Genomic DNA, 14,624 nt, shown 5'->3' with positions numbered 1-14,624 from the left:
CATAGCTAAAAGGACTGCAGAGGAATTACTCAAATTTTTTACTAGATGCGGACCACCAATAGAGAAACAGTCAGATCAAGGTCACAGTTCACATTCAAATTATTCAAAAAGGTAATGGGCAGCTTAGGAATAAAACAATTCAAATGTACTATATACCATCCAGAATCACAGGGATCGCTAGAAAGGTTGCATCAAAGGCTAAAGAACATGTTGAGGGCTTATTAGCAGGAATATCCAGATGATTGGGATAAGGGAATTCTGTTTGTGCTTTTTGCAATAAGAGATGCACCAAATGAATCAACCAAATGCAGGCCATTTGAGTTAGTTTTTGGGAATGAAGTGAGAGGACTATTAAAATTGATTAAGGAGAAGTTAGCAAGTCAGAATTCAGAGGATTATGTGTCAAATTTTACAGAATGATTAAATAGAGCTGGGGAATTGGCTCGACAGCATTTAGAAGTATCGCAGCGGACAATGGAACAAGAAGCGGACAAGAAATAAAAAAATCTCAATCTTGCTATTGAGGATAAGGTATTGGTGCTACTTCTAGGAATAGGTGAATCTTTAGAACCTTTATCAAATCGAAAGGAAATTGAGTGAGGTGAATTACTTGATAGGGAATCCATACAGGAAGAAATCTCACCGAGTGTGTCATGTGAATATGCTCAAAAGGTATTTTGACAGGGAAGGAAAGCAGGAGGAGAAGGTATTAATGATTACAGCACAGAAGGATGAACCAAGTTCAGAGAAATCTGAATTGAATATTCCTCAAATTAAATTGGACAATGAGGAAGTTGTCAAAAATTGGGATAAATTATTGAATCACCTTGCTGAGAAAAATCAAAGTGACCTGAAAGAGTTATTGCTATCACATGGGTAGAAATAAACTGGGAAGTACTGTGATATAAATATAGGAGATGCTGCCTGAGAGGCATAACCTTCTAAAGTTGGCACAGATTCAAAAGGAGATTGAACGCATGTTCCAAGACAACATAATTGAGATGAGTTACAGTGACTGGAGCTCACCCATAGTCATAGTGCCAAAGGCAGATGTTACCCAACGGTTATGTGTGGACTATCAGAAAGTCAATGTAGTTTCAAAGACTGATGCATATTCAATTCTGCAGTTGGAAGATCGTGTTGAAAAGGTGGGACAAGCAACTTATATTTCTAAGTTGGACTTGCTCAGAGGCTATTGGCAAATACCTCTGTCAGAAAGAGCAGAGGCAATTTCAGCTTTCGGAATGCCAAATGGATTGTTTCAGTTTAAGGTCATGCCATTTGGTATGAAAAATGCTCCAGCTACATTTCAAAGACTAACCAATAAGGTCATTGCTGGATTACCCAACTGTGTGGTGTACATCGATGACCTGGTAATTTTTACTGACTCATGGAAGGAACATTTACAACATTTATCGGACTTGTTCGATTGACTTCACAAGGCTGGCTTGGTGATAAAACTACAGCCCAAGTCACCTTCCTGGGCCATGTTATTGCACACCGACAAATGGCCTCACAGGAAGCAAAAGCAAAAGTAATTAGAGAATTTCCCATACCATCGACAAAAACAGCAGTACTACGGTTCCTGGGATTGAGTGAATTCTATCGAAAGTTTGTGCCGAACTTTAGCAGTGTGGCTGCTCCGGTTACTGAATTGCTAAAAAAGGGCAAGAGGTTTCAGTGGACTGTCAGAAGGTGTTTGACAGCCCGAAGACTGTCTTAACCGCTATCCCGGTATTAGCCACACCTAGTTATGCAAAGGCTTTTGAGGTAGCTATCGATGTGAGTGATGTGGGTGTCGGTGATGTGCTCCTGGAGGAAGACAACAAGAAGATAGTAAGACCGATCAGGTATTTCTCCAGGAAGTTGAATGTTCATCAGCAGAAATATTTGACAGTTGAGAAAAAGACTTTGAACTTGGTGTTCGCATTACAACATTTCAGTGCTCATATTACCAGCAATGTATCTGAGACAATCGTATACACTGATCATAACCCATTGAAATTTGTGGAGAAACGTTAGGACAAAAACGTCAGACTGTTTAGATAGAGCCTGTTGTTACAGCCATTTGATTTGAAAGTTGTGCATGTGGCAGATCAAGAAAATATGAGTGACGATGCATTACCGAGACTCGAATGAGAGATGGAGGCATTCAATGGTGGGAATGCCACGGACTAAATCTTAATGTAGTTGTGCATGTTTTCATGTTTATAGTCAGTGAATGTATATGAATGTTTTAGGATACAGAATGCTATTTTTTGGTGTTTTGAAAAATGAAGCCATTTGTGGATATTGATGGTTCATTTTTTTAAGGGGCGGTGGTATCACAATGTTGGTCTTTTCACAAGGTTACTATGCCCTTGAGTTGTTTCCAGAGAGGGGTAATTGGCCAGACTCCAATTAGGCTGGGTTTGAAAAGTTTATTGGGGCCCTTTTTGTCTACCACTAACAGATAATGCCTCCGGCCTAAGACTTTCATGTCTTAAAAAAAGGTATCATCAAAGGGAAGTGGCCAGCTAACTGTATAGCTGGCCTTCATTTAGATTAGAGTTTTGGATTCAGTTCAGCAGCTGTGTGTGAAGAAAGGTTGTTGGGGCAAGTCCAGCTGGGTACTCCCTCTCTCTCTAAATTTAAACCCATAACCCCAGGTTTGTCTCATTTTTACTCTATCTGCTAAGGGATGTGTTTATGGGACACCATCATTAAGTCAGGATAGTCTGTCAGGTTTTGGATAGGATAATTAGCTGGTATTCTATTTTCTGTTCTTTGTGTTGCATTCTATAATTTTGTCAATAAATTCTGTTTGTTTAAAACTTGGCAGTTGGATCAACTAATTCACTCCGGGAATATCCACTAGACACTTACCTAAAACAAATAGCAAAGTTACAGTCTGGGCTACCTGCTTAAAAATGTTTTGAGTGATCTGGCCTGGTCCATAACATTATAATAATATTGCGTACAACATTTCTAAATAGGGGGCTGTTCAATGTATTGCAATTAGGTATTTTGATGATGGATATTAAATGAGGATTCATCTGTGATTTCGTATATAGCAGCAGCCTTTGCAACTGGAGGGCACTGCAGTGACTGGACTGCATCATTACCCCAGGAATTACATTTAATTTATCTGTGATAAGTTCCCTTTGACCATTTGATTTTTGTTACAGTGTTCCTATGAGAGGCTATTGCTGGAGTAGGTTAGCTCAGTTGGCAAGATAGCTGGATTGTAATGTAAAGTAGTACCAACAGCATCGGTTCAATTCCTGCACCTTCACTACTGTGAAGGACTCTGCTTCTCAACCTTTCCCTTCACATCTACCACGGTGACTCTCAGATTAAACCACTACCAGTTTAATGAGTGAGTGGAATTATAATGACTTTATCCTTTCTTGTTAATTTAGTGTTCAAGAGTATACACGTGAAAACATTTTCAAAAGAATTTTTGAGTGTGTGTATATTAGATTACTTACGGTGTGGAAACAGGCCCTTCAGCCCAACACACATATATGGAACAGAGTTCAACTGTCTGCCCTTCTTTTAATCAGATATCTTTAGACAGGGAGTATGCTGTTTGAGTTTCTCTGAAACTGGTAAGTGTTGCAGGTTGGAATACATAATGAGCTCTGGGAATGACATTTTTTTAAACAAGTTTCCAGCGAAGCTTTTATTTGAGTTAGTTTTTAATTTTGTTTACAGGTCCACCTTAAGAGATTGTTCTTAGTTTATTTATTTTATTTGCTCAAAAGGGTAACAGCTGCAGAATGAGAGGATGGTTGTAGTTTTGGAGACCAATAATATATAATGAGAGTCTCTAAATAAAAGATTACAAGTGTGTAAGCTGACTTTAATCTTCTATCTTTCAGCATCTGCTTATCTGAGTTATAAATGATCTCATCAAATAAAATTTCTATCTGTCTGACACATGGAATCATGATAACTTTTCTTCTGAAGCTATATCTCAGGAAGAAAAGAGCAATCCATTTAAAAACATCTATAATCTATCTGCAGTAATTAGCCACTGGGCCTCTCCAAAGGTCACAGGGTGCTTTCCCAGGAGAGCTCCATCTCAGTCTACAACCAGGCTGCCAGAAATTAGGGGGGAGACCCAAGATCCTCATTACCGGTAGATTATCATGAAGATGGGAATTGGCTTGCTAGAGGGAAGGAAGAAATTGACATTCACTGCCCTGTCACATGACATCTAAGGATCATTCAATACACCATTCAAGTAGGCAACAACTCTTCAAGGCTCTCTTGACAGACCTTCTAAACCTGCTATAAGCATCTGGAGAATGATGACTGAGGCAATGTGCTAGCCAGGATAAGAGTCATAAAGATCATCTCAATAACAGAACCTGGGAGAAAAGACCAACTGAATTGTCTTTTCAACTTCTTTCTCCACCTGCCGATAACCTATTTTACCTGTTGTTTGTCTGCAAGTCTGTGCGTGCATAAATGGAGGTTTATAAGGTTTTAAGTAGCTGTGGTTCTGTTTGCCGAGCTGGAAGTTTTTGTTGCAAACGTTTCGTCCCCTGTCTAGGTGACATCCTCAGTGCTTGGGAGCCTCCTGTGAAGCGCTTCTGTGGTGTTTCCTCCGGCATTTATAGTGGCCTGTCCCTGCCGCTTCCGGTTGTCAGTTTCAGCTGTCCGCTGTAGTGGCCGGTATATTGGGTCCAGGTCGATGTGTTTGTTGATGGAGTTTGTGGATGAGTGCCATCCATAAAAAGAGTGCAAAAAGAGGAAGAGGAACACCTGTACAAGGTATTCGCCAAAAACGGATATCCTCGCAATTTCATCAACAGATGCCTAAGGGAAAGACAACGGAACGAGGACATGCCGCAACCTAAAGGACTGGCCACACTACCATACATCAAGAACATTTCTGAAATGACAGCCAGACTACTAGGACTTATAACAGCACACAAACCAACAGCCACTCTCAGACAACTCACCAGAACGAAGGACCCGCTACCCAGCATGAGCAAAACTAATGTAATGTACAAAATCCCATGCAAGGACTGCACAAAACTATATAGGACAAACAGGAAGACAGCTAACGATCTGCATCCACGAACATCAACTAGCCACGAAACGCCACGACCGGCTATCCCTAGTAGCCACACACGTAGACGACAAGCAACATGAATTCGACTGGGACAACACTACCATTATAGAGCAAGCGAAACAAAGAACAGCCAGGGAATTCCTAGAAGCATGGCACTCATCCACAAACTCCATCAACAAACACATCGACCTGGACCCAATATACCGGCCACTACAGCGGACAGCTGAAACTGACAACCGGAAGCGGCAGGGACAGGCCACTATAAATGCCAGAGGAAACACCACAGAAGCGCTTCACAGGAGGCTCCCAAGCACTGAGGATGTCACCTAGACAGGGGACGAAACGTTTGCAATAAAAACGTCCAGCTCGGCAAACAGAACCACAGCAACGAGCACCCGAGCTACAAATCTTCTCACAAACCTTGAGGTTTTAAGTAATTGTGTTATATGCATGATGGTTTATAACTGTTTACCCGTAGCTAGAGTCAAATTACTTATAATAAATAGGAACTCTTGTTAAGTACAGAAACCTGGTCTGTGCTTTCTATTAACTTGGCTCTGAAAATCTGGTAAATTGGGAACTTTACATAAGTTATAAAATCTTTAACTTGTGTTACAACACTGAGAATAAAGGTCTTAGGTTTCAGGGTGCTCCTTCAGTGTGGCATAACATTGAATGAACATAAATACTTGTGCAGGGTGTATAATGTTGATATCAAGCTATGAAATTATTTCAATCCCCAGTTCTTAAAAAATAGATGCTTGTGTCATGGTGAAGAAAATAAAAACTCAAGCTTGAAGTTATTTAAAATCTCAGGCATTAATTTTTTAAAAAATGCTTGCATTTGAAAAAAAGTTGAAAAAAATTCTCTTCCAGCATTTGCACTAACTATTTGCTGACATTTCTGAAAAACTCCCGTTGCGTTCTTAAAAATATGTGGCCACTTTCCATAACCTACAATAATTTCAGCAGGGAGTCCATTTTAATAACTCAAAAAGATTATTAAAGGATTAATTGTCTTTGGTATGTGGATATTACATATTTTTTGGTTTTTATAAGGATTAAATATTTTAAGGGACTTAAAAGCTTAGAATAGACTCTATAGTACGAGTTTTATTTTAAACTAATAGATATTCAGACCATTTTGAAAAATAAAATTATTCTTTCATGGGATGTATGTATGGTTGGCAGTATTTGTTACTCACCATAATTGTTCTTGAACTGAGTGGCTTGTAAGGTCACTTCCCCTACGTGTCAACCATTGAGTTTCATACCTCTTATTGGCTGCACCATATAAGTTCAACAGATTTCCTTCCTCAAAACACATTAGTGATCCCAATGGGTTTTTCTTCCCCCACAATTGAAGATAGTTTTATAGTCAAGCATCACTAGGACTAATCTTCAACTCCAGATTTTCTTAATTTAATTTATTGAACCACATTCCTGTGCATTAATCTGGGTCTTTGAAATACCAATCCAGTGACATTACCATGAACCCATCATTACCCTATTATTTTTATCTCATCTCAACTGATTAAAACATCCTGCATTCATCAGCACATTTTGGAAACTTAACACATATTCTCAAATCAAGGGAATTTTTTTCTTTCAAAATAATATGGGTAAATATGTTACTCACATTATTTTGTACTAGTGTGTACTAGTCTGATAGGAACATTGTGTTTTGTAATGGAATCTAAATATATAACATGGGCAAATGTCATTTCAGACTTTGGTAAACAACTTTTAAATTGCTTATACAAATATCATGGGATCTAGCTGCTAATTCTCAATGAATATAAATTGGAAATTCATTTCTAAGCAAGATTTATGAAAGACTATTCCTTAGTCTATCTGTCTCGATAATCAAGCTGATGTTCTGCAGAAAGATGTTAATGAGACAATGAAACTAGGTTATTGTGTACCTCTTCAGCCCGTTGAGCCTGTGTGTGATTCTCCAGAAAGCTACCCTCCAACACTGTGCCCACAATAGTGAGCCCTTTCCCAGCCTTGAGTTGGCAAGTGAAAGTCAGAAGCTGTGGATGTTTGACATTCTGGTCTTGGTCCACCTTTACAAGTACCAGAAGCTGGGGCCTACAAGTAAACCAAATTATTTTGGTTAATTCAACAAAAGAACACAACCAAACAGAACAATTTTGTGTTTAGAACATATGTTTTTCCAATAGCTGGAACTGAGTACTCAGTGTAATCCATTCCACCACGCTTTGTTGGAGAAATAAAAGATTCATTAATGCATGGGGACCAATTATGCTTACACCCAAGGTAAACAAACTAGTCCATGATTCAATCACTTTAGTCAAGTAAAACAACAAAATGCATATAGAACAAATGTTTTCCCGACAAACTGCATTATTCTGACCAGTTTACAAATTTAAAGATGCCTTATGAATTCCATATATGTCAGACCCTCACTGTTAATGGTTGACAGTTATGTGTTGAAGATGTTAACCCCCTACAGTTTTGCTCAACAAAGATATTCAAAGCTAAATTGGCTACTAACCTCCAGTTCTTGATGTGAGGAGGACCTTCTTCAAGCCTGAGCAGAGCATACCGGGCTGCACTGAGGGACAGACCACGGATTCCATCTCCCCATTCTTTTTCAGCTCTACAGGAAAGAAATAAGGATCAGCAAACCATTCTGCCACATACTTTCATTTGGCTAAATCACACATACCTAATGTATGGTCAACTATTACTTTCTGATTAGACAGTAGTGAGATGACAAAGTAAAGATGTCATATACTTTAGGGCTGCTGTCTCACAAGAGAGAGATGACTTGTAGTGAGTTGAACCTAAGGGTCACCTCACCTCAGGTGATAGGTGAGGTTAAGAGGTGGAACCTTAATGGTGACCTCAGTTGGTGTGGGACTTGATCCAACTGCTGTTGAAATTGCTCTGTATCACAAACCAACTAAGCTAATGAACCCCCTACAGTATAATACACTGTGCACAATATATACTTTGCTTAGACTGTTCCTCTGTCAAGGAAAACAATCTGTATGGCAGGATCTGTCGTTTGATTGTGATCTGACAAGGTTAAATATCATAAGAGTTGATTTCATTGTTTTACTGATATTATTGTATCTGATGCATCAATCAAACAGGCAAAGTTATTCCATTTTGATCCCGTTGCTGGTCTGTTTAGTTTTCATTGAATTACTGAAGCAGTTGCTTTGAACTCCTTTGGCTCAAATTTTATTCACACAATTTGTGACAACATGGCCCTTCATATCCACCTGTCAAAGTGGGGGATAACCCTGGTTCAATGAAAAGTGCCAGAGAGCACGGCAGGAATTGTAACAATGTCAATGAAGTGTCAACCTGGTGAAACTATTTTCCTGTCCCTAAACAATGCATCATGTGATAGATACAGCTAAAGGATCCCACAACTAATGGAGCAGGTTTAATTTCTGCAGCCCTGTTGCATCAAATCATGAATGGACTGGACAATTAAACAACTCAGTGGTGGAAGAGCCTCCACAAACATTCCCATCCTCAATGATGGGGCGTCAAGTGCATCAGTGCAAAAGAATTTTTGCAGGCTAAAGAACCTGCAGCAATGTTCAGCCAGAAGTGCTGAGTGGCTGATCCATCCCAACATCCTTCATAGGTTTCCACTATCTCAGATGCCAGTCTTCAGCCAGTTTGATATCAAGAACTGCCTTGAGAAACTGGATACTATTAGGGTTATGAGCCCTGAGTACATACTACCAATAGTACTGAAGACGTGTGCTCCAAAATTTGCCACTTTCCAAGCCAACCTGATCCAGTAGAGATTATACTCTGGTAAGTAACTGAAAATGTGGAAAATTGTCCAGGAATGTCCTCAATGCTAAAAGCAGGATGAATCCAATGCCAAAATATTCTGGTCCCTCTGTCAACACTTGCTCATCAATAAAGAGATGGAAGGGATCACCCACAGAGCTATCACGTAGCATTTGTTTAACTGTAAGCTGTTCAATCATGTCCACTTGTGTTTCATCAGAGTCACTCAACTCTTGAATTCATTTCAGCCTTGGTTCAAACCTGGACAAAAAAGGTGAACTCCAGTGGTGAGATGAAAGTGACCACCATTGACCTCAAGGCTACATTCAACCAAAAGTATGGCATTGAGGATCCTTGGAAAAACTAGAGTCAAATGGGAATCAGTGGAAATGCTTTCTGCTAGTTGCATTCATACCTGGCATAATGGAATATCATTGTAGTTGTTGATGTCAGTGATCTCAGCCCCAGGACAACACTGCAGGACAAATATTATCCTAGGCCCAAACATCTTCAGTTCTTTCATCAATGATCTTCTGTCCATCATAAGATCAGAAGTGGGGATGTTCACTGATATTTGTACAATGTTCAGCAGCATTCATGACTCCTCAGATACTGAAGTAGTCTGTGTCCAATTGGAGCAAGATCTGTACAATAACTAGGCTCGAGCTGATGAATGTCAAGTAACATTTGCGCTACACAGTTGGTAACCAATGACTGATAGAGAAAACGTAACAATTGTACCGTGCCATTCAATGGCATTTACCGTTATTGAATACCATTACCACTGTCAACATCTTGAGGGTTACCATTGACCTGACACTAACTGGACTAACTATATAAATACTGTAGCTACGGAGCAAAAGGCTAAGAATACTGCAGCAGATAACTCATCATGTCCCTCTGTAAAACTTGTTCATAATTTACAAAGCACAAGTTGGGAGTATGAGGGAGTACTCTCCAATTGCCTGGATGAGTGTAGCTCCAACAACACTCAAGAAGCTTGATATCGTCCAGGACAAAGCAACCAAATTGAATGGCACCACATCCATCAACTTGAGCATTCATTGCCTCCATCACTGATACAATTATCATGGGGGATTTTAAACTATATGTCAATTGGTCAAACCAGCTCGGCCAGGGTATCCTTGAGGAGGAACTTGTTGAGTGTATCTACGATAGTTTTTTTGAACAGGATGTAATGGAACCAACGAGGGAGCAAGCTATCCTATATCTGGTCCTGTGTAACGAGACAGGAATAATTAATGAACTCGTAGTTAGAGATCCTGTTGGAATGAGCAATCACAGTATGGTTGAATTTAGAATACAGATGGAGAGTGTGAAGATAAAATCCAATACCAGTGTGCTGTGCTTAAACAAGGAAGACTACAATAGAATGAGTGAGGACCTGGCTACAAAGGTTTTGTGGTGGGACAGTTGACGAGCAGTGAGGACTTTCAAAACAATTTTTCAAAGTACTCAGCAAAGGTATATTCCAGTGAAAAGGAAGGACTGTAAGAAAAGGGATAATCTGCCTTGGGTGTCTAAGGAAATAAGGGAGGCTATCACATTGAAAGAGAAGGCATACAAAGTGGCCAAGAACAGCATGAAACACAAAGACTGGGGAAAACTTTAAAGGTCACAGAAAGCCACAAAAAGAGCTATAAAGAAAAGCAAGATAGAACGTGAGAAACAACTAGCACATAATATAAAGATAGATAGCAAAAGTTTCTGTAAATATATAAAATGAGAAAAAGAGTGGCTTAAGTAAATATTGGTCTTTTAGAGGATGAGAAGGGACATTTAATTATGGGGGGACATGATAAAATGGCCGAGGCATTGAACAGGTATTTTGTATCATCTTCACAGTGGAGGAGACTAATAACATGCCAGTAAGTGACAAAGAGACGAAGGAAGGTGAGGACCTGGAAACAATAATTGTTATGGAAGAGGAAGTGTTGGGCAAGCTAATGGAGCTAAGGATAGACAAGTCTCCTGACCCTGATGGAATGCATCGCAGGGTACCAAAAGAGATAGTGGGAGAAATAGCATGGTAGTAATTTTCCAAACTTCACTGGACTCTGGGGCAGTCCCAACAGATTGGAAAATAACAAATGTGATACCATTGTTTAAAAAGGGAGGTAGACAAATGATGGGAAATTATAGACTGGTTAGCTTAACATCTGTTGTGGGGAAAATGCTTGAGTCTATTAGCAAGGAAGAAATAGCATCTCGATAGAAATTGTCCCATTGGCTAGAAGCAGCATGGATTTATGAAAGGTAGGTCATGCTTAACTAATCTTTTGGAATTCTTCGAAGACATTATGAGCAAGGTGGACAATGGGAACCTGGTGGATGTAGTGTACCTAGATTTCCAAAAGACCTTCAGCAAGGTGCTGCACAAGAGGCTGCTGCATAAGATAAAGATGCATGGCATGATGGGTAAAGTATTAACATGGATAGAGGATTGGTTGACTAACAGGAAGCAAAGAGTGGGGTTTTTGAGTGCTATTCTGGCTGGCAATCAGTGACTAGTGGTGTGCCTCAGCGGTCAGTGTTGGGACACCAATTATTCACAATTTATATAGATGATTTGGAGGGGACCATGTGTATGTGTCAAAGTTTGCAGATGACACGAAGATCAATGGCACTGAAAATGTGTGCAGAGGACTGTGAAACCTTGCAGAGAAACAAAGATACTTTAAGTGAGTGGGCAAAGGTTTGGCAAGTGGAATACAATGTTAATAAATGTGAAGTCATCCACTTTGGTAGGAGTAACAGTAAAAAGGATTATTACTTGAATGGTAAAAAGTTAGCATGCTGCTATTCAGAATGGATCTGGGTGTCCTTGTGCATGAATCACAGAAGGTTGGTCTGCAGGTACAATAAGTAATTATGAAGGTAAATAGAATTTTATCCTTCATTGCTAAAGGGATTGAGTTTAAAAACGGGGGTATTATGTTGCAGCTGTATTAGGTGCTGGTGAGGCCACACCTAGAGTATTGTGTGCTGTTTTGGTCTCCTTACTTGAGAAAGAATGTACTGGCATTGGAGGGGTTTCACTAGGTTGATTCTGGAGTTGAGGGGGTTAGCTTATGAGGAGAGACTGAGTAGACAGGGATTATATTCATTGATAAAGAGAGGATCTTATGGAAACATATAAACTTAAGGAGGGAATAAATAAGATAGAAGTAGAGAGGATGTTTCCACTGGCAAGTAAAACTAGGACGAGAGGGCATATCCTCAAGATTAGAGGGAGCAGGTTTATGAATGAATTGAGAAGAAACTTCTTCACCCAGAGGGTTGTAAATCTATGGAATTCTTTGCCCAGTGAAGTAGTTGATGGTTTTAAAGCTAAGATAGATTTTTTTTGAACAATAAAGGAATTAAGGTCCATGGTGAGAGCATGGGTAGGTGGAGCTGAGTCTACGAAAAGATCAGCCATGATCTTATTGTGTTGTGGGGCAGGCTTGAAGGGCCAGACGGCCTTTTCCTGTTCCTAGTTCTTATGTTCTATGTACTCAGTAACAGCACCGTCTACTATGTAAGAAACACAATTCAACAACTCACTAAGTTTCCTTAGACAGCACCTTTCAAACTTATGATTTCTACTATTGAGAAGAACAAGGGCAGGAGATACATGGTAAACTACCATCTGCAAATCCTACTCCAAGCCACTTGTCATATGGATTTGAAAATATACTGTTGTTCTTTCACTGTTATTAAGTCTAAATCCTGGAACTCCCTTCTTAATAGCATTGTAGGAGCAGTTAACTGGTAGAGGTAAAATTCCCATCGTCTGACCCGACCACATGGCTGCTGTCCCATTGGTAGTGAGAGAGAGAGAGATATAGAGAGATAGTGAGAGACGGGACTGGTAATGGTTTAACCTGAGGGTCACCACACTCCAGGCGAGGGGAGAGGTTGAGAATAGAAGTCCTTCATGGTAACATCAGCTGGTGCAGGAATTGGGCCTATGTTGTTGGAGTCACTCTGCAATTCAAACCAGCCATCCAGCCAACTGAGCTAAATGTCCCTTTGATGCATCTGTAGCAAATGAATGGTAGTATTTCAAGAAGGCAATTCACTAACACTTCCTCAAGGATAATATATGGAAGGGCAATAAATGTTGGGTACACCAGTGAAGAGTGCATTCCCTGAATTAATAAAACACAAATGACATTCAGAGCTATGGGATCTAAACTTGGATTTGACTAATGCAGAAAAGAATGCTATTAAGATTTGCTTAGCAATTAGAAATGAAAGCTGAAACACACTTAAAATGTGAAGCCTAATAGGTGAAGATTTAAACAATCTCCAAAAAATATGGTACAACTCATATTCATAGCCATTGTTTTGGTCATCTACAATTTAGACAGAATCCATGGACCATTTTGTGAGTAGATGCAGAAAATGAACTCATTGCTTGAGTTTTCAGATTGGAAGCTAGCAAACAGAATCACATCCACCACCCTGGAGGTTTTTCAGCAAAATTCGCTAGACAAACCCATGACTTACAGCATTAAAGAGCTACTGAAGGATAAAATAAAAGCAAAGCTCATTGGTCAGCAAAGTTTATAGGTCCTAAATAGAAACTTGGTGGTTAACACCAATCACTACGAACATCCAAACATAGCAAGACATGTGAAAGGTGTTTCTTTCTGCATGTTCTAAGGAGATGTCCAGTTTTCAATCAATTTTGCAAGTGCCATATAGCAGAAACGACCATTGGCAGAGGCAGAACATGGGAGCTAAGGCTGATGCAGCTACAAAGAGTTGTGAACTGACCCAAATCAACCACACAAAAGGCATATCTTCAAGCTATATTAAGAATCACCTGGTATCCAATGGGATATATCTGTCGAGATCGACAAATCAGAAGGTAGTGATATCCACAACAAAACAAATGGTAAACACATACTTAACACTGTCAATCTCACAGAAAACATCAATGTCATTATACCAAGTGCAATGTTTTCAAAATCCAAAAGCGCTAGTCAAAACCATGGATTTAGTCAAACATGAAAGACACAATAGAGACTGCTGCAGACTATTTGAGAAACAGTGACAGGACTGAATATGAAAGAAGATGAGAAAACTTTAGTTATTTTTCTGAATTGATGGAGCTAAAATCTCAGCTGTCTGTTGGGACAAGAAAAATGAAAGTTCAAGAGGAAATGTCTGAACAAATAGCCTATGATCAATCCAGAATTAAGGACCCCATTCCTGAGATGAGGAAGTGTTTAGGAGGTACCTTTTCTCAGCCCAGAAAAAGTGAATGAAGAGAAAAGAATGGAAGCAGGATTAACCACAAATTTTACATCATCAATGCAAAGAAAAGATTTTTCAAAGAAGATTTGGAACAACTTACACATCAAATAGATTAGGCTTAGCAGGGGCAGCTACAGAAATATTGGCTGAGCTCAAAGCAATGCTGCAGAAGATGGCAGACACACACGTTGTAAATCACTCATGAAACTAACTTTTCAAAAATAGATACCAGCAATGATGCTTGTGAAAGAACTTAAGCAGGAGGTGCAGAAATCCAAACAATCATTCAAGTAGCATATGCAAAATGTCCAGCCTTATAAGATACCAAAATGAAAACAAAGTTGGAAAGGCTACAGCAGGTTATAAAGGAGAAAATATACTGCACCAACAGAAGACTAAAACCTTCATTGAATTAAAAGAATGTGTGCTATGGAACCAGAATTTTGAAATTGAGCTGGATATTCTTAACGAACAAAATAGTAAATGCCAAGAACATTTGACAGTT

The 14,624-nt window shown here is 39.4% G+C and overlaps 1 protein-coding gene across 4 annotated transcripts in view; it reads right to left on the bottom strand.

Annotated features, from left to right (window-relative positions):
* LOC122559948 (solute carrier family 12 member 5-like) overlaps positions 1-14,624 on the bottom strand; it is a 1,091,443-nt gene that overhangs the window by 35,015 nt on the left and 1,041,804 nt on the right. For all 4 annotated transcript variants that reach the window (XM_087994966.1, XM_087994965.1, XM_087994967.1 and 1 more), the window contains exons 16-17: positions 7,587-7,691; positions 6,991-7,159 (exon numbers count right to left, since the gene is read on the bottom strand). In XM_087994966.1, the coding sequence (XP_087851092.1) occupies positions 6,991-7,159; positions 7,587-7,691 (274 nt within the window). The remainder of the gene's footprint in view (positions 1-6,990; positions 7,160-7,586; positions 7,692-14,624) is intronic.

This window comes from Chiloscyllium plagiosum, unplaced genomic scaffold (assembly GCF_037043375.1).
Source record: "Chiloscyllium plagiosum isolate Xiang-an unplaced genomic scaffold, Cpla_swu_hap1 HiC_scaffold_15, whole genome shotgun sequence".
NCBI classification, from domain to species: Eukaryota; Metazoa; Chordata; class Chondrichthyes; order Orectolobiformes; family Hemiscylliidae; genus Chiloscyllium; species Chiloscyllium plagiosum.
Note: the sequence above shows the minus strand (reverse complement) of the source record. Positions and strands in the feature narration are given on the sequence as shown.